At 37.6% G+C, this 21,922-nt stretch overlaps 1 protein-coding gene across 4 annotated transcripts in view; it reads left to right on the plus strand.

Annotated features, from left to right (window-relative positions):
• Positions 1–21,922, plus strand: part of DGKI (diacylglycerol kinase iota) — a 198,815-nt gene that overhangs the window by 83,149 nt on the left and 93,744 nt on the right. For 2 of the 4 annotated variants that reach the window (XM_079305072.1, XM_079305074.1), the window contains exons 3-10: positions 867–962; positions 3,474–3,548; positions 6,062–6,118; positions 6,777–6,842; positions 12,478–12,549; positions 12,891–13,007; positions 18,798–18,872; positions 20,054–20,149. In XM_079305072.1, coding sequence (XP_079161198.1) covers positions 867–962; positions 3,474–3,548; positions 6,062–6,118; positions 6,777–6,842; positions 12,478–12,549; positions 12,891–13,007; positions 18,798–18,872; positions 20,054–20,149 — 654 coding nt within the window. The remainder of the gene's footprint in view (positions 1–866; positions 963–3,473; positions 3,549–6,061; positions 6,119–6,776; positions 6,843–12,477; positions 12,550–12,890; positions 13,008–18,797; positions 18,873–20,053; positions 20,150–21,922) is intronic. The other 2 variants (XM_079305073.1, XM_079305075.1) reach the window with 1 other exon arrangement.

Raw genomic sequence — 21,922 nt, forward strand, 5'->3', positions numbered from 1 at the left:
CACTTTGCTCAAGTAGTGTACAGTAGATTTTTAGGCTTTTTAGTTATATCAGAATTACAGACAAGTGAAACCCATTGTCTACCTACAAGTTCCCCTAGAACATGAATTTGCATAGGATCAAGGTGCAAATTTGGTGAAAGGGTGTTGCTGAAGGTTAGATGTTAACCTGTTAATCAGTCCTAATTGTCAGTGTGCTAGGTAGATTTTTTTTTGAGAGCATTTTCAGACAAATGTGCTGTTCTTTCATGTATAAAGTCTAGTCTCTCCTGGCAATGTAATGTTTTGTTGAGGTGTTCACAAATAGAGTGATGACCCTGCTATTTCAAAGAAAGCATTTTTCCTTGTCTAGTTTATCCCATTATCCCAAAGCTATAGTCAGCATGTTTTTTTTTTACTTCTATGCCCAGTCCTCACATTTTTGGTTTCTCCCATTGGAAGTTCATTAGTCGTGTTTTTGTTTTGTTTCTCTGGATTTTCTCTTTTCTTCAAAATTCTGTGTACATCTCATGCTTATGAAATCTGAATTCCCAGTTAAACTATGCAGCATGTGGGAAGAACACCAGCAAAGTTTAACTGAAGTGTGTTCAAAAATACTTTGGTTTCAGTTGGTGACACATCATTGAATTGTCAACATCTTTTACGCTGGGATGGTCAGCCAGGGTAATGTTATATGCTATGGTAGAAAAGCAAAGCAAGGCCTGTGATGTGGTAGTTGGTGCTTGCTTGACTTTTTAAAAGTTTATTTTAGTTTTTAAAATTTGTTGAAAATCAGAGTTTTTACCCCTGTGTACTCACATGGCTGAATTTCACAAAACAGATTAATAGCTACATTTTTTTTTTTTTTTAATTTTTTTTTTTTCTCCCAGGAAAATGCTGTGAACGGAGAGCATCTGTGGCTAGAGACAAATGTTTCTGGGGACCTCTGCTACCTGGGGGAGGAAAGCTGCCAAGTCAAATTCTCAGTGAGTTATTTTCAGTTTTTTTTTTCTCTTCCTGAAGTAACAAGCCTGACTTCAGACTGATGCAATGCTCAGTCACTTGAGAGTTTGAACTGTTTGCCCATGTTCCAAAACAAGAGCAAAAAGGGCAAAAGGCTACTGGTAAAGACTTTATTGCTTCCGGAGAAAAGCCCAAACCAGTTTTGATTCACCCAGATTTTTTATACATGAGAATATATGCGATGAACAGCTTTATTAACATGGAAGGGGGAAAAGAGTAGAGTACTAAAATGTTTCAGGACTATTAAAAGACACTACTTTATTTTACATGAAAATATATGCAAATATATATTACGTGTTGCTGCCTCTGAGAGGAAGGTCTGATAAAATTTCTGCAATTTTAATCACTGCAAGGATTTGAACTGAATTTTCCAAACTCTTGAATGTACTCACCAGCAATGAGTGCACTCATATTTGAGTGTTTACCTTCTCCTATTTGGGAATATTCAAGATTACCTTTCTTCTATTGAAGCTTTTCTGCTGTCTATAGAAATGTTTCACTGGACTGATCTCATATCCATGAATATCTCTTCTTTGAGTGTTACACTTCCAGTCTATTTCAGGAGCTCTTTTTGCCTTGTGTTTCAGTTACATTGCTTCATCAAAAGAGAAGAAAATACCCAAGCCCCTCTAACTTTAGTATTTATGAAGCTTGGGAAGAGAGTGGAGATCGAGTGTTCACATCCTTGATTTAAAACAATGCTCTAAGGGAGTATCCTAGCCCTTGAACTGAGAAGGTTAAAGGGAATTCCTTTTCTCTGGGATGTTTGTGGTTACCATCTGTGACTCTTCATTATACTGTCTTTTTGCCTGTATTAACGCCCTCCCCCAATGCTCTGTCCCCACCCCCCCCCCCCCCCCCCCCCCGGATTTTATTAAAATCAAAGCAATTTCACTAATCACCCCCAGCTTTCAGGACAATGTGATCCAAAATACTAGTGCTTTCCACAGCACATATTTAATATCCATCTCCTAAAACTTCTCAAGCAAATTGGTTAATTATGGTATATCTCATTAAGGAAGCCCGTGCCTCCTTCAGGGTACTGCAAGTCCCAACAGCTGCTGATTGTGTGGTGATTCTCAAAGGAAGTGTCACTGTCACTGTGTTAGCTGTGCACTTGTATTGGTCCTTCAAATCCAACCATCAAACAGGCACCAAGTTTTGGCAAGAGCTGGACACATCTTTTTTTGGCTGAGTGGACCTTTGATCTGACCCAGTGTGATGATTCTTGTGCTCTCAGTAGAAGTTTGCCTTCCTAAAATGGAGCAAATTCTTTTTTATGATTTAGTGCATTGAAAGCAGCATAGAAATTTAGTAATATGTTCCATATGGTTTTCACAGAGATAAAATACAAACTTGGCTAAACACAGAGATAATAACCATGAACTTACCAAGTAATGAAACATGTAAAAGCTTAGTCTGTTACACAAGGCCATGATTCTTCAGGTGAAACATTAGAACACCATGTTAATGCGAACATGTACAGTTATGATGTATCTAGATAATTACAAGAATTAATAAAATTATTATAATTATTCCATAATGTGATCTGAAGCTGTGTTCCCTTTTTTTATGAGCTTATTTAAAATATGCTGAAAATTATAAAAGAAATATATAGAAATAAAAATAAATAGAAATAAAAGAAATATAAAAGAAATAATTTATTAGAGATTTAAATGGACAAGAATAAATTGAATGCAAAAAATCTGAAGCTAAAAAATCTCTATTTACTGTGTATTTATAGATCTTCTATCCCTCAAGTACAAGCCTGTAAGTTAAATTTCTATGAAAATCACTTACATCTGGTTAATTAAATTGAGTTTATGGAAGTAAAGTAAGTAAACACATTCTCTCTTCTAGATGTATTCTCTTGTCTTTGATATGCCTTAGCCCAGCGGATTCAATGGAAATTATTTCAAAAGCCCTACTGAAATTAATAAAACTAACTGGCATAATTGAGAATTTTGTCCCTGCTGTAACATTTCATAAGCATTTAACAGCATTCTCTGAGAATTTTATCATTTTCTGCTAAGATTACCCAAGTACACAATTTTTTTCTGAAAGGCAGCGTTCAGGCCCATCAAATGAAGTATTTTATGATAGGCATGAAATGATCTCTTGCAAACTGATCCGAATTCTCTGGTTTGAATGTGCAATTCTTCTCCTCTTGGCTCATTATCTTTGTAGGATGCTCACTTTCAGAGTGATGCTGTGCAGTGTTAACAACCTGATCTGCTACCCAAAGTGAGACATTCACTCCTAGTTCACAGCTGGAGTGCTGTGGCTGTTGTTTTCACAAAGTTTGGGTTTTAACTGGAAGAGCTTCAGACCTTTTTCATTTATTTGTCTATTTTGTACACAACTGAGAGCACCAAAGGAGGAAAAAAAAAAAAAAAAGTATGTTGCACAGGGAGCTGACTTTGTTTTCCTCCTGGGAATAGCTCACACAGACACATGTCCCTTTGCTGTTGCAGAAGTCAGCCCTGAGGAGGAAGTGTGCTGCCTGCAAGATCGTGGTCCACAACGCGTGCATGGAGCAGTTAGAGAAGGTGAGATATTGCCATCTTCTGGAGCCTGATGCAGCCAACATGCTTTGAGTTCTTTTAGTGAGGTTTCAGCCTGGACAGCACTCTATGCCAAATTAAGTTTTCACAGCTGTTTTAACAATGTACTTGTGAACAAAACCTGGCTTAAAATTCTACTTTTTTTTTTCTTTTAAGTATATTTCTTCAAACTCTGTGAAATGTAAGAAGACCATAGAGCCAACAAAATCCAAAATCAAACAAAGAACAAAAACTAAAGAATGCTTTCACACTTTCAATGTTTAAAAAAAAAATTGTGTCTACTTCTAGATTAAAAATTGAAGCTAGAAAATGGAGAATCCTGTTATATGCAAAATTGGCCTTTTACAATTCCTCAACTAAAGCCAGCATAATTCATTGTATGACAGCTATACTTATTATGAGCAGTGCAACACAAGATGCTAGTGTGAACTTTTCCCCCTATTTATTATTTACTAAGTATCTACTTAAGTAATTACTTAAGTATTAATTAATTACTCAAGTAATTAGTTAATTAAGTAATTAATTATTTACTAGACTATACTGTTTTCTCTTCAGAACTTCAGAATTCAAGTTTTTGTCTGTAAAATGGAAAACATCAAACCTGTCCTTCATTATTTCTGTGAGCATCTGTCCTGCTTCTCCTTTCCTTCAAGGACCCTTGATCAATCCCAAAGAGCTAGAGAATATCTATCACTGACTTCAGTCTTCCCCTCAGAGATTTGTCTTCATTATGCCTAATTGGAAACGTGCTAGAGAAATCTCCTCCTCACCGTTTTCATTCCTGGTGGGATACATGCAGGGAAATATGTGTGGGAATTTTCCCATTGCTTTCATTAGAACTTTATTTTCACTCCTATATGTTTAGCAGTGTTTTTCTTCATAAAAGAAGCTGATGAACAACAAATTTATAGCAGCAACTCTATAAGGAAAGAGCTTTTTTCTTTCCAAATATTTGGATTCATGTTGATAAATCCCACAGTGACTGCCATAACACCGAGTTGGAGAGGTACCATTTCCACCCCCAATGCTTTTATCCACAGCGAAACTCACATTAGCACATGCTTTCAGCACAAAATGTTACCAGTGAGTTTTTTGTGACTTCCTTCATCACCAGCAATGCTGACTTTCCACAGCCCAGCAAGTTGGTGGCATTGTCAGCCAGAGAAAATGAGCAGTTAGATAAAACCCAGCTTCTCTGTTGCTGTTTTGGAGACCATGAAATCCACCTTTTGGTAGAGAGCTGTTATAAAGTCTGTAAGGTTTAAAACTAGTACATAGTCTTCTGCTTGGCTCTCTCTGCAATGGTATACATTTTAAGCAAAATAAATATAAGCTGGGAATTTCCAGCCTGCTGTGACTGAGCAATAAATCAACAAATTGCAATTACAGGTGAAGAGCAATGGAACAAGATTAATATTACAATACCTTTTATTTATTTATATGTACTAGGTATTTTGTTTGCTTATTTTTTTTTGTGTGTGCCTTTAATTATTTTTCTCTCTAGAGTTATTAATTTGAAGGCAAATATTAAATAAGGGAAGAACTTTATTTAAGGACGGTTGTATTTAAATTTGGAGAAACTTGGTCATTCTACCATTGTAACAAAAGCATAGCTGTGCATTATCTTCAAATGTTTAATTCTTTGAAGGATAGTCAACTCAAACTTGAATTTATTTCATTTAGGGCATCCTTACTTCACATATCCTTTAGATTTTTTGCAGAACTCTCCACACACTTTTGCAAACCACCATGCTCTTCTTCAGTATCTTTTTTAGTGTCCACATCCCTCTATTCTTATTTCTACCCTTTTTCATTTCTCAACACTTTTTTCCTCATAGGACTGCCTTCCTTTCTATTAAATACTTTTTTTTTCTCTTCACCTCCCTCAAAGTGAGAGCATTTATGAGAGCTCCTCTTCTCCTCTTTAGAGTGGCAACACCACTGCATGAGGCAATGCAATGCTCCCCAAATAATTTGTGCTTGGGGAGGTGAATGCAAACATCCTTGTCTAAGGAAGAGGTAGAAATCTGTGAGGATTTGCATGGTTCTTTATGTAAGTGGCAGTTTCTCCACAGATTTTGTTTATGACATATAAAGATAGGACGTGCACAAAGGTCTTACAGAGTGAGATTTCCAGCACCTGCTGACTTTTGACACTTGAGCTGAAGTGTGCACTTGTTTGCAAATGATCTTCAGAAAAACAAAACAGATAAAGTGGTTTCCTTCTAGAAGGAGAAGGCAGTTTAAATATTTGAGTTGTGTAGGCAGCAATAGCATTAGTGAAGATGGGGGGTAGAGGTAGAGGTCTAGCAAGGAGAATTAATATAGCATGTGAAGAGAGATTTTTCTGACATATAGATAAGTTATGTTTTTTTCACCTAGTGAAGCTAATATTTTAATAGATAATAAATATTTTAGAAGTCAAGTTTAGATTAAAATATTGGAATAAGTTTTCTTTCATCTCACTTTAAATTCTAACAGTTTTATTTCAATGCCAGATTAATTTTCGCTGCAAACCAACTTTCCGAGAAGGAGGCTCCAGATCTCCAAGAGAAGTAAGTAATGGACAAATGATGATCATTTTGCATTTGACATGTGTACTGATCCCCATGGTGTGCTGCTGCAGAGGTGCTTTTAGATTGAGAGGAATCTTAGACGGAGAATTGGTTCCCAGTGGAACATGTTTCCCTCTCCAGAATAAATGTAAAATGAACTCTAGCTGAAGCACTCTATTGCTTACACTGACAGAAACCATTTCACCTTTTTGTTGTCTTTTGCCCTTTCATTCAGTTATTCTTTTTCTTTTTTTTTTTTTTGATAGCATTTTTTTTTCTTCCTGGCATTTTTCCTGGTATTTTTATTTTTTAAGAAACTATTTTGCTCTCCTTTCACTTGTTCTCTCTTCATTTTTTTCCCCCTCTAGAAGTATCTCAAACATAAAATCAAACATCTAAAAACCCAAATACTGAGGAAGTCATTCTGGCCTTACTTCAATGAGGCTAAAGAAAACACCACCTTGTGCTTATTCCTCCTACAGCTTTGGTGGCTTTTGGGGTTTCCTGCAGTGCCTGCTGCATATTTTGCTCTAGGAATTACTCTGTTGACTGAAGAGACTTTTTCTTTGGTGTCTGTTAACAGATTTCACATAGATGGCACTATTGATTGCAAGGTGCCAGTGCTTCCTGTGATGCATCTTTTTGTCCTTGTTTGCAGAACTTCGTGCGGCATCACTGGGTGCACCGGCGGAGGCAGGAGGGCAAATGTAAGCAGTGTGGAAAGGTAAGATTTCCAGCACAGCCCAAGTACAGCATAGGCCACTTATGAATTCAGGGCAGCCAGTGGGTCCTCTAGTCACCACATTTTTTGCTATCACAAACATTTGGCCTCTTTTAATAACTAATGACAAGCCTGAGGTGTTGAGCATTACAGTCCTGATTCCCATGTGGGAAGAGAAAGACAGCTGTATCTGCAGGAATGAACACATCATTTGTCCTGGGAGGTTGTGGTGTAATGACTGCTGAAAATGAGGAGGAGGAAAGCTGTGGCTACTTTTCATTGCTAAGCTAACCCTGTACTAATAATATGTTCTTGCAATACTGTCCTCTGTGCCAAAACTTTGATGGCATTTTAGGCTCCTGAAAAAGAAGGACTGTTGTTTTCTTTCTGCCCCAGCAGCCTCTAAGATTTGTGTGACTGCTTTGTGTTTCCACTGTTTCATAGATTGTAAAAGTTTATTTCTAAAAAGGTATAAAAAAGGGAAAGAAGTACTTTAGCAACTGAGGGTCTTTCTTCTGCACTGTATGAACCCCTGTACTGTATGAATATGAAAGATATTGAGAGATATATAAAAATGAAATTAACAGGGATATAATTTCTCTAGTACTATATTATATTTTGCCTCCCTCTTTACAACTACTAAGGAAGTTCATGTCTCCATGGCACAGCACTTCAGTCAGAGGAAAATGAGATTTGTATCTGGATACTCATGCAGATTGTCAGCTACCAGCTGCAATAGGACATGCAATAAAAATGTGATGCCCTTTTATAGCAAGTGCCACGGAAATGGTGCAGCAAGGCAGTTTGCACACAGCATTCTTAGGGTATGACTTTGCCATCCTTCTCTGCCTTCCTGGCCTGGATCTCCCCTACAGGCATTTGGTTTTGCAATGAGAGTACTTACTAGGTATCATATCAAAACCTGTGCTGGGTATGTTCCCCTGGGCAGCCTTGGTTGATAAAGGGCCTCAAATGCAACCATCAAACAGAGAATATAGGGAATAGAGAAGTTCGGAGAAAATCTCAGTTTTCCCCTTAAATAGGAAATATTCTGTTAAGAACAATATGAGTATATGGTAGTAGAGTTGTTCTTGGCCAGAAAACAAAGAATTAGAGAAAATTATAACAAAAAAAATCAGTTATATTTATTGGCCAAGCAGCCTCCTATTATAGCAAAATGCATGTGCTCTGCTATAAAAATCTCTAAGTAAGTACTGTATTATTCTCTTCTCTTGCAAGAAAAGGGAAACTGTCATTGAAATAGAATGGCAATAAATTTAAAGCAATAAAAAAGTATTATTCATGGAATACTTAGAGATTCTGGTAGATCCAGGTTATAGTCCTATAACCTATAGTCCTATTTATAGTCCTATATCCCATGCCTGGGATGGCATGGTTAAGTATTATAATGATTATTAATTACAGCTCAAATAAAGAAAGTTTTCAGGATATACCCATCTCATACTTCAAATCATAGGAAGTAATGCACTCCATATTCTTAGCATGGCCTTGAGGCTTTATGTTCTGTGTGCCATTACGTGCCATGGCTGACACCTCCTGTAAAATTGAGTACACTGGGGTCTGGCTGTCAATGTTCCACCTTAGATCAGAAGTTCAGTTGGAAAGAAAATTTCCTTGTTATAATCACTTACAATGCTTCACATGTGGGATAGTCTTGTAACAAATGAACTGAATTCCTTTTAGATTAAACTTAACTGAAAGCTCACTCTGCAGTTACTGGTGGGAATTCAGTCCACAGGACCAGACTACAGCTAATCCAAAGTAAAATTGTCTGAAAATGCTTGTGTGTAATCTCTTGAGTTCTAATAGAACCTATGGTACCCTGTTACCCATTACTTGCTAGTGCAAATAGAACTTGTCTAAGCTCTTCTAGGCTTTAGGTTTTTGCTCTTCTTTCTAAGGGGGATTTCACTGATTTATTCCTGAAGTACAATGTAGAGAAATTGGTACCAGGGAAGGGGGCCTGCAATGTGCAGTGTAACCAAGAAAATTATTTCTATTTTTGTCCTGTTAATTTCCAGAAATCGTGCTTTTATGGTTGACAGTCTATGATGATCTCTTTACTGTGGTCTTGCCTTGTTGAACCTTGAGTTCATATAAAGTTGTAGCATTCACAACAAACTTTAGCAAGTTCCTTTAGCTACATGCTATGAGGAAAACTAGATTTGGTTGTTTCAAACCTATCACACATTAGTTTTTTAACTAATGCTTCATAGCTGTTGTGTTTGAAGGGATGCTAATTAAGTGTTCCCAAGCCATGGCATCCACACCATTCATGATGTTTAAGAATTCTTTTCTTTCTCTTGAGGACATAGAAAAAAAAAGACAGTTTTGTAGCTGTTAGCTGTTTATTACCTGAGATCATCAGAGAAATCAGGGTAATTTTTTTAATCTTTCTCTAATATGACATAAAAGTACTCAGACCATGTGGCCCAGCATCCATTTCATAACTATGTGTAGCAATAGAAGCTTAAGTATGAATGGAAATAAATCTTTTTCTCATAAGCTTCCAGTTAGCAGTGGCTGAGGGGTTTTCTGAGTCTAAGAAGACATTTTGGATCATAATACTAAACAGACACTATTTCTTTAACCTTATGTGGTGTCCAGGATGGGATGTCATTCATAAAGATGCAGTATGTGGCTACAGTGTCTCTGTCACTGGTCCCTTTAGAGTCCTGTGGATTGACGCAGAGCTGCATGTAAAGTTAAGACTGAAATTTCTAGTGCTTGAAAGGCCATTCTAGTTCTTTGTTATTTAGCAGAGATCACCATCCAAGTACTTCTGTTGCAGTCTGTATTCAAGTTGCAATAATACCTGGCTCTCCTACAGTTATGTTGCATTAGGGTATCTCTAAGAGCACTAAAAAGAGAAAATCTTTTGTAGGAAAATACTTGTAAAAATATTGTTAGTGGTGTGGTAATAATCTTTAATAATAAATACTTCTGAGAATATAAAAAGAAGATATCAGAACTAGTAATCCCTATGTGCACAGGTGTCTATGTTAATTTGTACTTTAATCCAGACTATTCAGATAGTTTGAACTACCAACAGAAGCTGGTTTTTTGGACATTCAGGTGCTCTTTTCCTACAAGTACATATTTTCTGGTGTGCTCAACTGTTTATATTTACAGGAACAGCTTACAACATGTGGTTTCAGGTGTTGTGGAGGGATTGGTTGCTGGAGAATCAGTGCTAATTGTATACTGTTAGGCTGATGCTCTCAAAAAGGTGAAACTCATTTTCTATCTCAAAATTTATAATTTGATACAGAAGACCTCCTTGCATGATTGAAGACATCTGAAATTCAGTGTTTCTTCTCATTCAGAGAAGGCAGAAAATATGATTTCTAGTGAACTATGTAGAGTTCCTATGTTTCAGTCCAGCAGACCCTGTCAAATCTCACTGTGACTTACAGTGCACAGTTTATTTTATCAATTTCATAAATTACTTTATTTGTAAAGCTGGCTTTCAAATAAACACTATTTCACCTGAAACTTGTATCCTTAGGAAGAGTTAACTCACATTTGTAAAGCAATTTAAGGAAAGAAAGTGATGGTTTATTGCTACTTATCATTAATATGTTTTTATTGCTGTATAATTTTCTCTAATGACTCCCTAAAAGACAAATGACTTACTAAATAAATGAAAAATGATCCATCTCAAACCAGACAAGCTCAGTCCATATGTTCAGCTGATGGGCTGTTGAATTAATGTACTGAATTTACACTTTTATTTTTGGGGATTTTGAGAGAGAAGAGTTTTCCCCCTGGATATTACAAAGCAGAAAAAAAACCCAAAACACTTCATGCCCATGAGGGACTGAAATAATTCTTTTTTATTGTAATACACTTTGGAACAAGAAGGAGTGAGATTTGTGAGAGACATTGTGAAGCACTAGAGTGAGTAAATGAGGAGTGTTTTGTCCAGTGTCAGTCCTCTGTGATACAGTCCTGTATCACAGTTACTGTTCTTATGCCCACACTGAATGGCAGCAAAGACGTGCTCAGCCAGAAATATCTGGCCAGCTTGTCTTTGTTAAGCCACTTCACTACACTCCATTGCTAAACCTGAATATGCCAAATCACTATCACTTATGAAGAACATACCCTTTGAATTTCTCTGAATGTAAACCCTGAGGCATTAGGAGAAGGATTGAAGCAAAACCCCAAAAATCTAGCCAGAGGTGACACAAACCTTTTCAGAAGTTGGTCCTGGTGATGAGGTCCATGTGGCAAACTGGTTTGAGTATTTGCTGGGGACATCTGTAGATGAAGCTGCAGGATGTACTTGTCCATTCTGGGCAGGCAGGTAGAACCTCCTTGCCTTCTGAGTATCAATAGACTTGTCTTTAGCCACCCTGTTTAGACAGATTGTAGCTCAATCTCTCACTCAGGAAGACCAAGGGATCTCTGCATGGTATATTTTGATTGTTTATTTACTTCTCCTCTTTGGTGTGCTTGACCTTGTCATTTCACTGAGCACTAATAGGCTCATTTGTCCTGCAGGATAAGAAGAATTTCAAACATAGAACCTGTTAAATGTTACTAAATCAGTTTATAACTTTTTTTGTGTTGAGTCTTGGGCATTGTCCAGCATGTAGGAGATTCAGGTATTACTCAGCTTGTTGAAAAGAAAACTGGCTTGCAAATTCATCACTTGGTAGAGAGATTGAATTACAAAATTCTGGGGGGTGATGGGCTACTGACAGAGGTAGAGGGGATTGATGGGAGGCTGTGAATAAAGGATCCAACCAACTGCAAATTTGAAATCCAAGTAGTAAAGGCAACTTTGACAAACTGTTCACTGAAATTGTGGACTTTCTATCTCTCCAGCCAACAACCCAAATCAAATTTTTTCTCTGATTAAAATAAGCTTTAACAGCTCAAAATTGCAGACTGTATCTTAGTATTTGTTGCCTGTGATAGATGTAGAAGGATATATATGACTCAAGTTGCTTTTCCAGCAAAATCGTGTTGCATTCCATAGAAAGCAACACCTCTCTAGGAGAATAAGCTGTATTTTCTGGTTGGGGTGGGCTTTTCTATCTTTAAAAATGTAAAGAAATATTTCATTTTAATTTTGTGGTCTGCATCAGGCCATACTGGTTTTTTTGGAACTTACTGGAAAGATTTTAATCTAAGTCAGTTCAGTAAAACTATAAACTCTATTACTTTGTTTCCCTGTCAGAACATTCCCAGACAGACATTGTAGTTCATTTTTTTCTGTCATTAAAAAAAAGAAGGAAAATACAAATTCTTGCTTATATTTAGAACAAACAAGGCTGCAATGACAGAACACTTTGTTCAATAGAAAATATGAAACTTTCAGGTCTGTAAAAATCCATTAAAAATTAAAATAGACATTTCTTCTCCATTTTTTCCATTATTTGTAACTAGAAAAAAAATTTAAGGAAAAGTGCAAAATTTTGCAGAAACCCTTTCAAAAGAATTGTGTACATGTACCCCAGTAGAAAAGCCTTCTCTGTTACCTCCTGTAATTGTTTTATCCCCTAAAAATCTTCTTGCCTAGCACACTCATTTGGTTGGAGTTAGAGATATATAATTTCTTACAGTCAAGAGGAATTTAATCCTTTTTTTCCCCCCCTGGTTATTATAGGGCTTTCAGCAGAAATTCTCCTTCCATAGTAAAGAGATTGTGGCCATCAGTTGTTCCTGGTGCAAACTGGCGGTAAGTGGAAAATACTTCAGGAGACGTATCTGGGTTTAACTAGAAGTAATTGTGGGTTTGGTTTTTTTTTTAATTTATTTCATGATTGGGTTATTTTATTTGTCTTGGTTTGGTTTTGTTTTTATATTTGTTTTTATTTTTATTTTTTTTCTAAGAAGACATGGCTTAGGAAGATAATCTTTACTTACATGTCCTAAATCTCCATGGTTTGAAGAACTTGAAGATGGTGGAGTTGGGAATATTGCTCCAGTTTTTGTACCATCACCCTCTTCTACTTCTGCAGGCTTCCCGTTTATCTTTCTTGTCCTCTTTCTTGACTCTACTCTTTTCCTTTTTTCCAGTTTCATAATAAAGTCACTTGTTTCATGCTGCATCACATTGAGGAGCCATGTTCCCTGGGGGCTCATGCTGCTGTCATCGTGCCTCCCACCTGGATCATTAAGGTGAAGAAACCTCAGGTAACTGCATGCGATGTCTGTTTCTGAAGCTGTCTGGCTGTGCAGGGCCAGCCAGGCTTCTCTGCTTCTCCTCCTTCACCAAGGCATGCTTGTTCAACCCTGGCTCTATCCCTGAAACCCAGCATACCTCCATGGTTGTTATGAACCTGTACCCTCTTTCCCCTCCATCAAGGCCTTCAGTAATTTTTTCCTGTTTGGGATGATTAGCAACAAACAGCTCAGAGTTGTTCCTATAACTGAGCTCAGCAAGCATACTGCAAGACAACCCCTGTGTGGTAGGCAGTCAAGCATGTTTCATTAAATAGAGCTGAGCAAATACAGGGAAGAACTTCACAAACATTGACTTGAAGTGCAATAAGAATTGGCTGTGTCTGGACTGGCATCCTCCTGAATTTTCCTTTAATGGACATGTAAAGAATCAGGTCTTACTCAGTCAGCAGTAAACCCACATGCTCATTGAATTGCACATAACAGCATGGATGTCAAAGATTTTGTGATGGATGTGATAGGTCTTGGAGATGGTAATTCACTGCTGAACACAACAGGGAGAAAAGATATCCAAAAGTGAGCTGGCCAAAAATTAAAAGGGGGTTCACATCATGCAATAATAACTTTTTCTTTGCAAGTCTGTTTTTAGTCCAAATTGAGCTGAAAGAAACATACAGTGAACATATCAGGGAGTCAGAAATGCTGGTTAAACTTTCATTTCAGAATAACATTCTTTATTTTAGTCCATTCTTGGGAAGTAACCTGGTCTTTTTGACTCTGCCTCCTGGTACTCAAGAAGAAGCTAAGAAATTCAGGCTGTAGCCAAGGCTCTAAGACAAAAGTAGTTCATGAAACCAGAAAAAGGCCTGAGGCCCAAATTTTGGCACTGTCTTTAGTTCCAGTTTAGGGATGTGACAGATTTGGGCATGAGTAGGAAGCTGTTAAAGACAAAGGGCAGAGGGAAGGGGAAATACATGGGTAAAGTAACCAAAAAGTCAACCAAAGAGACCTGTATTTCTCCTTTAGGTCAAGAGAGAGCAGAGCAAGAAACCTAGCCACCTCCATTCTGAGATTTGCCATTTGTATATTTTCCCCAAGTTGTTATTTTTCTGTTTTACTCAGTCTCCTCAGGAGAAATACTTTTTTCTCTTTTGTTGAGGAATGTTTGAATTCTTGGCAAGGACTTAATATCCTTGGCTAATTTTCAGCAACTGTGTGGTGTTTGACAGATGCATCGATGTTTGACCTTACTAAAAGAAGCTTTTCTTCTTTTATGTTATTCAATTTCAATAGTAAAAGAGAAAAAAAACAAACCCCAAACCCCCAAACAAACAAACAAAACCTCAACAAACCCTGACGCACAATTTTCTTGTGATTTGGCTTTTGCCCAAAGCAGAGTACCTTCCTTATAATCTTTGTAGAGAATTTGTTTTCTTATCCATTTTTTTAAACTTGAAATTAAAAATAAATCTAATCCAGGTAATTATAATTTATGGAAAAAATATCTTTTAAATAAAGGCTTAAAATATTAAACTCAAAGAAAGTATATGTTAGCTTTGTGTGCCTGAGTCATGAGCGCAGAGAAGGGACTTCATTATTATCTTGCCATCACATCTCTAGTCCTTGAAATTCATGGCCAGTGGCATGCAGAACCTTATCTTGAGTAGATGAAGAATTAAATAGATCACAATTGTATTTAACACAGACAATGGGTGCATTTTCATGAAGCTTCCTAATAGCACACATTGGAGTTATGGGAAATGCGTCCTTATTTAGAAAATAGTGATATATCTTTTGGATATGTTTTCAGATTTTTGGCAGAAACCTTGTTCTCTTATTTATTGTTTTCTTAAGAAATATTTTTCTTCTCCTGCTGTTTCTGGCCAGCTCTGCTTTTATGCATTATGACCCTCTTCACCCTGTAGAAATGTTTGGTAAACACTGTGAAATTTTCACATCACTTGATCCAGAGAGTTCAAACACAATATTTAAAAACTGTTGTAATTTCACATTAAAAAAATGAATGTGTAACCAACAATCTGTTTTTCACATATTCCACAGTCAGAACAAATATGGCTAGAAGATTTTGGGCATAAAATATTTCCTCAGCTCTAATTAACTACTTACATTGGTCACAGACAACTCCTGAACTGAATTCCCTGCTCATACAAAATTTATTTTAGTGGCGCCTGCATCCTGTTTGTTTGTGGTTTCTTTTAAGTAAATAAGATGGCATTTGGTAGCAAAACCCCGCCCAGTTTTATGATTTTTTATTTTTTGATTGCCACAAAAATGGTTTTCCATGCTTATTTTGTACAACGTGGGTCACCTCCTTTCAAATATTAGGCTTGCACAAAGACCGCACTCTGTGTCTTGTTACCAGCAGTGTTGTGCTAGTGAAGCGTCATGGTGTAATTGGTTAAGAACAAATTTATGCTGACAACTTATGCTCTAAATGGGGAGTTTTTGCTTCTTGTAAGCAACTGATTGCAAGATGAAGATATTCAGAATGGTTCAAAGAGTTTTGGAGTTGGCAGTAGCCCTGTGTGTAAAAACACCCTTACATGAATGAAAACTCCCAATACTTCTTCCATGTTATCTGTAATGTGAGCCACTTCTGTAACTTTTTTACTGATTTCCAGTATTTTTGTATTGCTAGCAGTGCTTTGATTTCAGTTCTGTTTTCCTGGGCTTCAAAACAATTCCATCTCCTAGTTTGTGAAGTGAGTCATCCTTGCTGATTGATGGTATTTTGTTTCAGGTGAGGTTTGGTAGCCAATGTGGTGTTAGCTCTAGCAATGTGTTGTGGGAGAAAAGTAGATGATAAGGAGGATCCAACTTATGGATTTGCTGTTTTTGTCTGTCTTCTGTTTGGGAAGACAAAGGCAGTAAATTGTAAAATTCCAAGGTTTTTCTGTTCAAGGTGAGTAAACTTGTTTTCTTCTCCTCCTTTGAAAACTGTGAGCTAGTTCAAGTTCTGTTTCTGGCTTATTTCCTTATTTCCTCAATTGCTGAGTGCAGCTGACTTGTCCGATAGTGGTTTGTGAGCAACCAGAAGATGGCAAAAATTGACCTTCCATTGAGATGCTTCTCATTGTTTAAGTAATTTTAAAATCAGTGTGCGAAAAGCCTTTGAAAATTGGGAATGACATGTTGTAAAGGGAAAGGTTGAAAGGTTTCATTGGATTTGTCTGAGGTAGTCCGTGGCCTTCACACCATCCAACAGTATCCAATGACTCCAATTCTTCTGTTCATCTACCTAAGCTTTCTGAGAGCTATACTGACCATTCAATAATGTGAAAAATCTCTTTTTGAAGATGGACAAACTGACACCCACAAAGGAGAGGTTTCCTCTCTAGAGGCAAGTTAGGATTTACCTATGGTGCCCGTTTAAAATTATGCTTTGCTATGAGGTTCCTTGCTGAACGACATTATGTGTTTACAAAACACTCATTTCCTTGTTCTGTGAACAAAGTATTATGTATCTATTTATTCACTTCAGTGTGCAAAGACTGCCTATACTCTTTGGCTGTTACTTTTCTGCATGCTTGCAAAAAACCCCTGGGTGTGTTTTAGCAGCTTTTTGCAGTTCATCTGCTACAGACAGGTGGTTGCATTTACTGTAGCAAAGTTTTAGGTTCTGTTAAACATGCCTACTATAATTGTAGGCATCTTTAAAAAGATTAAAAATAAAGAGGTGAAATAACATTGTTGAGATGCAGCATTTAGTGCCTTTTTGAGTATGGGAATGAAAATGGTTATAATCATGAATGGAGGCTTAGCCTTAAACTGCTTCTTTAATATAACTATATATGTTTTCCCACCCCACTGTTAGGTACATTAAAGTGGAATTTAATGACAACTACATCTAAACATTCTTTAAATTATTCTTTTATAATTAGTCGGGGTTTTACTGAACTGTAATGAGAGTACAGATAGACTAGATCTCCTCTCTCTGCTCAGTGTTTTGCCCTAATCCAGGGAAAATCCCTCAGAGAATGCCTGAGGAATCAGGCCCCCATGGGAGGCAGTTTTGAATGTAATGCACTCATAACTTTCCTTTGGCATCAAGACTTTTCCCTGGAGTCAATGTGACTACTGCAGTAGGGCAACCCAAGGTGATGCAGATGGGATTGCTGATGCACTCGGTATCAGTGCAGTCTTTACGGTTTATCACACTTTCAGGATCCCTTTGTACCAGAGTAGTTAGAGTATGAATGCTTCTTTAGGTGTTTTCTCAAAATCTGGTCTAAAAGGCTAAATTCGTGAAACTGCTCTACAGAGCTGTCTTGTCTTCTGTACTTTCAGTAAACAACAAGGCATGACTATTTCCTTCTTCAGGAATGCTGAGAGCTTGGCATCTTGTGCTCTGTGGCAGGCTTCTCTTGGTCTACTGTGATAGAGAACAATGCCTTTAGGTATTTCAGTTAGATAGCTGTTAGTTTTCTTCTCAGAATGTGGAAGCATTAACTTGTGTATCTGATGTGTCATACTTGAGTCCTGAAATTCTGATAGTGGTTGATGTGTATTTAACAAAACAGCAGCTATTCCTCTTGATGTGAGTTAGTGAGCAGGATCAAGAACAAATATAACTTTTTACAAATTTGATGGTATCTGCTTGTTGACTTTCATTAGTCGTACACTTTTGATGTACCACTAAGTCAGGACAGAAATTAACTTTCAGATGACCTGAGTGGATCCCACTTTCTCTCTTATGTCCAGGAAAAAAAGAGAAATTAACTGTCTTCTAATTCTTCATGCTACTTTATTTCCTGGTGATGGTTAAAGTAGAAGTTGAAATACTGCATAAATATTTGGAATATTTCCCAAAAGACAAAATTTCAATTATGGAAAGGTTTATTAGGGTTTCCTGCAGGTGAAATTTCAATCAATGAATTTAAATACATTAAAAAATATAATAAAATTCCCCTTTTTTTGACTGTTCTTATCACACCAGAACACCTTTTTGCTCAGTAACATGGAGCAGACTGTCATCTGCCTGGAGAATAACCTTGACGAAAGTTCTATTTTAATAGGTTCTGCAAAAATACAAGCACTTGTACATTTTTTTTCCTATGTATTTAAGTGATATTGTTATTTAAAAACACAAAAAATGACCCCGTGAACACCTTCTTTACTTAAATCCTCAAAAATTAACAATTCAGTTTGTTCCTTAGCAGATGATTACACAAGCTTCTTGGTAGGCTGGAATGACTCTACAGTGCCAGCATCATATGCCATACTGGCCTACATTATGTTGAGTCATAATGGTTCCCAGAGCTAAAACTTGTTGCTTTCTTTCCTTTAAAAGAAAAAAAAAAAAAAGCAAGCAAGCAAACAAACAAACAAAAAAAACATGAAAAATATCTTATTTATCATGTTTTTTTATTACATCTTTATGCAGGTGGTCTCCATACCAGGAGACGAGCCTGATTGGGCAGGAGACTGGAGCCCCGAAGGGGAAATGGGCGTCTCCTACCCCTATTGGGAGGGTTGGCAGGTACAACGTGTGGTGTTATGTGAGTCTATGGGAGCATCTGATCTTTCTTCCCCCCTCACAGCGTGGGAAAGTTTCCAGTTCCAAAGCACCAGTCTGGTCTCCGTGTGTGGCTTTCTCCATAAACGGTGGTGTGGAAGTGTAAAGCATGCAGCGCATGTAATTTAAATCTCAAGCATGTGCCAGATACTCTTATCATTCTCCAAGTGGACATGCATGGAAGAGCTTCGTAAAGGGACTCTGTCTGGGCCTGTCTTCTCAATTTTGTTTTGCTTTTCATGTATTCTTTTTTTCTTTTGATGCAGACCTCCTTAAAGACTTCAACAAGGCGAAAGAAGAGAACGTCCTTTAAAAGAAAAGCCAGCAAAAGAGGAAATGAAGTAGGTAGTCGAGTGCTTTGGAAATTACACTCCTGTTGTTTAAATGTCTAAACACAGACTTAAAAGGTTTTTGAGTTTTTTAAACTATTTTTTCACAGAAGTGTTTAATATATTATTCCCCTGTGAAATTACATGATATTGAATTTGTTGTTAGAAGAGATAAAACTTGTATGCGAAGTTTATTTTCTGAGTTGATTATTTTCAAGAAACTATGTACCAGACTCTTGGAGGAACAGCACCCTAAGGATAGAGTGTTCCCTTGGGATGTAAGAGATTCAGCTCACACTTTTTTTTCCACTAAGCAAAACAGGGGTGTGAAACAGGGGTTATGAGACCCATGGTGAGTGCACTGATGCAAGGCTGAGGTCCAGATGTGATCCATTTTAGGATGTCTTCTTCAGGGGATCTAATATTAAAATTGGACCATAGAAAGAGAATACAGATTATTGATCTATTGTTTTGATTTAACATGTGTCTTATAGAAGACCTTGCTTCCAGATCCTTCCTGGTGGGTTAATTATATGGACAAACAGCCTCATGGGAGAGGTGGAGCCTGCTTATTCTGGGCTCTCTGGTTCAAGTCCTTTCCTGCGTGGTGGGAGAGCTGCACCCCAGAAAGTGGAATCTGTGTCTGTTAGAGCCCAGGACAGTGCTCTCATTACTGGGTTCGTGGGTGTCTTGCAGGGACTACAGAGTAGGGAGGCAAATAGTTTCCTCACTGATGTGTTATGTTGAATCTGTGGCATTTGTTCAAATGAGGGAAGGCTACAGGGCCAAGAATTTGACAGCAGATTATCTGCAAATTAGTGCTTATACAGCTTGTCTGTTAGATTGAATTAATGGAATAAATGACTTATTTCATTCTGTTTTCCTTTGGAAAAACTCTTTGTATTAGCAATAACACTGTATCTGATACATTATTGGTGTTGTATGAATAATTTCAGAGAATGGGGTCAAAAATAATCTCGAAAGAATTTTGAGATAGTTGTGTGCTACGCTGGAATGGTATTTTCCACCTCTTATTTTATTTTGTTGTCTCAGCTGGATAAATTACTTTCAGCTGGCTGCACATTGACATGGCTGTACCATTTCCAGTACATGAGGTACTTTTGTCAGAACCAGGTTGGGTTTTCTCTGTGTGCTAACTTGTACTAAGGCTGTTTCTTGCTTCTGTTTCTCAGGATAACAAGGGCCGGCCTTTTGTGATAAAGCCTATCTCCTCTCCACTCATGAAGCCACTGCTGGTTTTTGTCAATCCAAAAAGTGGAGGTAATCAGGTAAGAGTGTCAGCTGGGTCTGGATTGCAAAGTTTAAGTATAGCTGCAAGGTTTGTGCAAGTGATACTATTTCTTGGCCAGTCAGATAGAAAGGACTATGCCTGAAGAAGCCTGAAGACCTTCCTCAGAAGAGGTCCTTTCTGTGGAATGGCCTTTCTACTTGAGTAGAGTTGGATGACTGAAGTGGATATTTGAGTATTTGAGTAGTTGTATTCCTGTCTTTAGATTCTTGAAAGGAGTTGAAAAGTTTGGAGGTTTTCAGATTTCATCCTTTCACAGAAAATTTAGGTTTTCACTGAAGTTTTACTTACCTTTTATCCAAAAAGTGGTTCAACTTTAATAGGAAAGGCTATTGAAATTACTGAATGTGAAATGACATAATCCTGTGGCATCTAAAAGGAATCATTAATGGTCTTGTACTGTACCTCAGAGGCCAAGTTTCAGTGACTAAAATGCAGCAGACTTCTTCCTTAGGATTCTTGGAATAAATACTTACCCAAGTGAATATTTTCCTGGTTCTGCCACTTGTTGAATATCAAAGAATCTGAGTGTCTTTTGATAAACAGGGCTTTGTCATAGAAAAGATTTGTATAAGATACAACAGAGGCCTATAGAGCATAGAGAGTAGCATAGCACTGCTCATTTTCTCCTCTGATAAAATTAGGGAGGATATCAAATGAAACTGTTTAGACTGATTCAAAACAAAAGCAAAAAGTTGGTTCTTCTCACAGTCTGTAGTTCAGTGAAAAACTTCTTGCAATAGGATGTTGTGGATGCTAAACATTTATACAGGCTGGAGGACATATTTGGAAATGAAAAACATGAAATCCTGTACCACCCTCTGGTTCAAGTGTTCTATGAACTGCACACAGCTGAGACTGGAAGAATACATATGGCAAACATCACAATTATTTTCTCTCTTATACCTTTTCCCAGGTACTATGACTGCTATTCTTGGTTCTTCACTTCAGGGAAGGTGTCAGGCAGAAGAGCCATCCCTAGGAAGGGAGAGCTATGGAAAAGTCCTGATGTGTACCCTCAGGCCATATCTGAAAGGCATTCTTGAATTAGAGTACAAGCTCAGCCCATAGAGTTCTTAGTTCTCTGCTGCTAGTAAGAGTTCCTGTCACTTTGTGTCTGGGCAGAACATGAAGGAAGGAATTTGCATGGGAATATGAACCCCGGCCTTTGAGAAAACAGAAATTATACCTTTAGGTGATGGGCTGGCCACACTGCACCAAGTGAGGGACCATTGGGACAGCTGTACCCCACAAAGTCCTTGACTCCTGCTTCATTAGATGATAGAGGTTACAATTATGAATGATCATCATGGTGATGGTGGAGGCCACAGCACTGTCACTGCTGCTGCCACATTGGGCAGCACTCTGTCCAGTGTGATGGAGACTTTGGCTACAATCTCGTTCAACTTCTTGCTGTCATGGTCAGCTGAGGGTGAGGTGAGATAACAGAGGTTTCTTCTTGTTGCAGGTGGTGAGAAGCAGGAGAACAGGTTGCTGTGGGAGACAAACCTTTGGTCTGACCCCAAATGCCTGTTCTTATGGACCATCTGTGCTGTTGAAACTGGTCTATATGCCTGCATGTGCACCTTGTCCTGATTGCTATTCTACAAAGCAGTCATTTGCTATGCCACTTTCTAGTTTGTCTTCTTTTATGTTTGCCTTATAAAGTACAGAAAAAAAGAAAAGTAGTTCAAATGTAGAGAAAAATGCACACTATCATTTCCAATAATCATGAAACTGCTCATAACTTCCC

This window comes from Erithacus rubecula (genome assembly GCF_903797595.1).
Source record: "Erithacus rubecula genome assembly, chromosome: 4".
Taxonomy (NCBI): Eukaryota; Metazoa; Chordata; class Aves; order Passeriformes; family Muscicapidae; genus Erithacus; species Erithacus rubecula.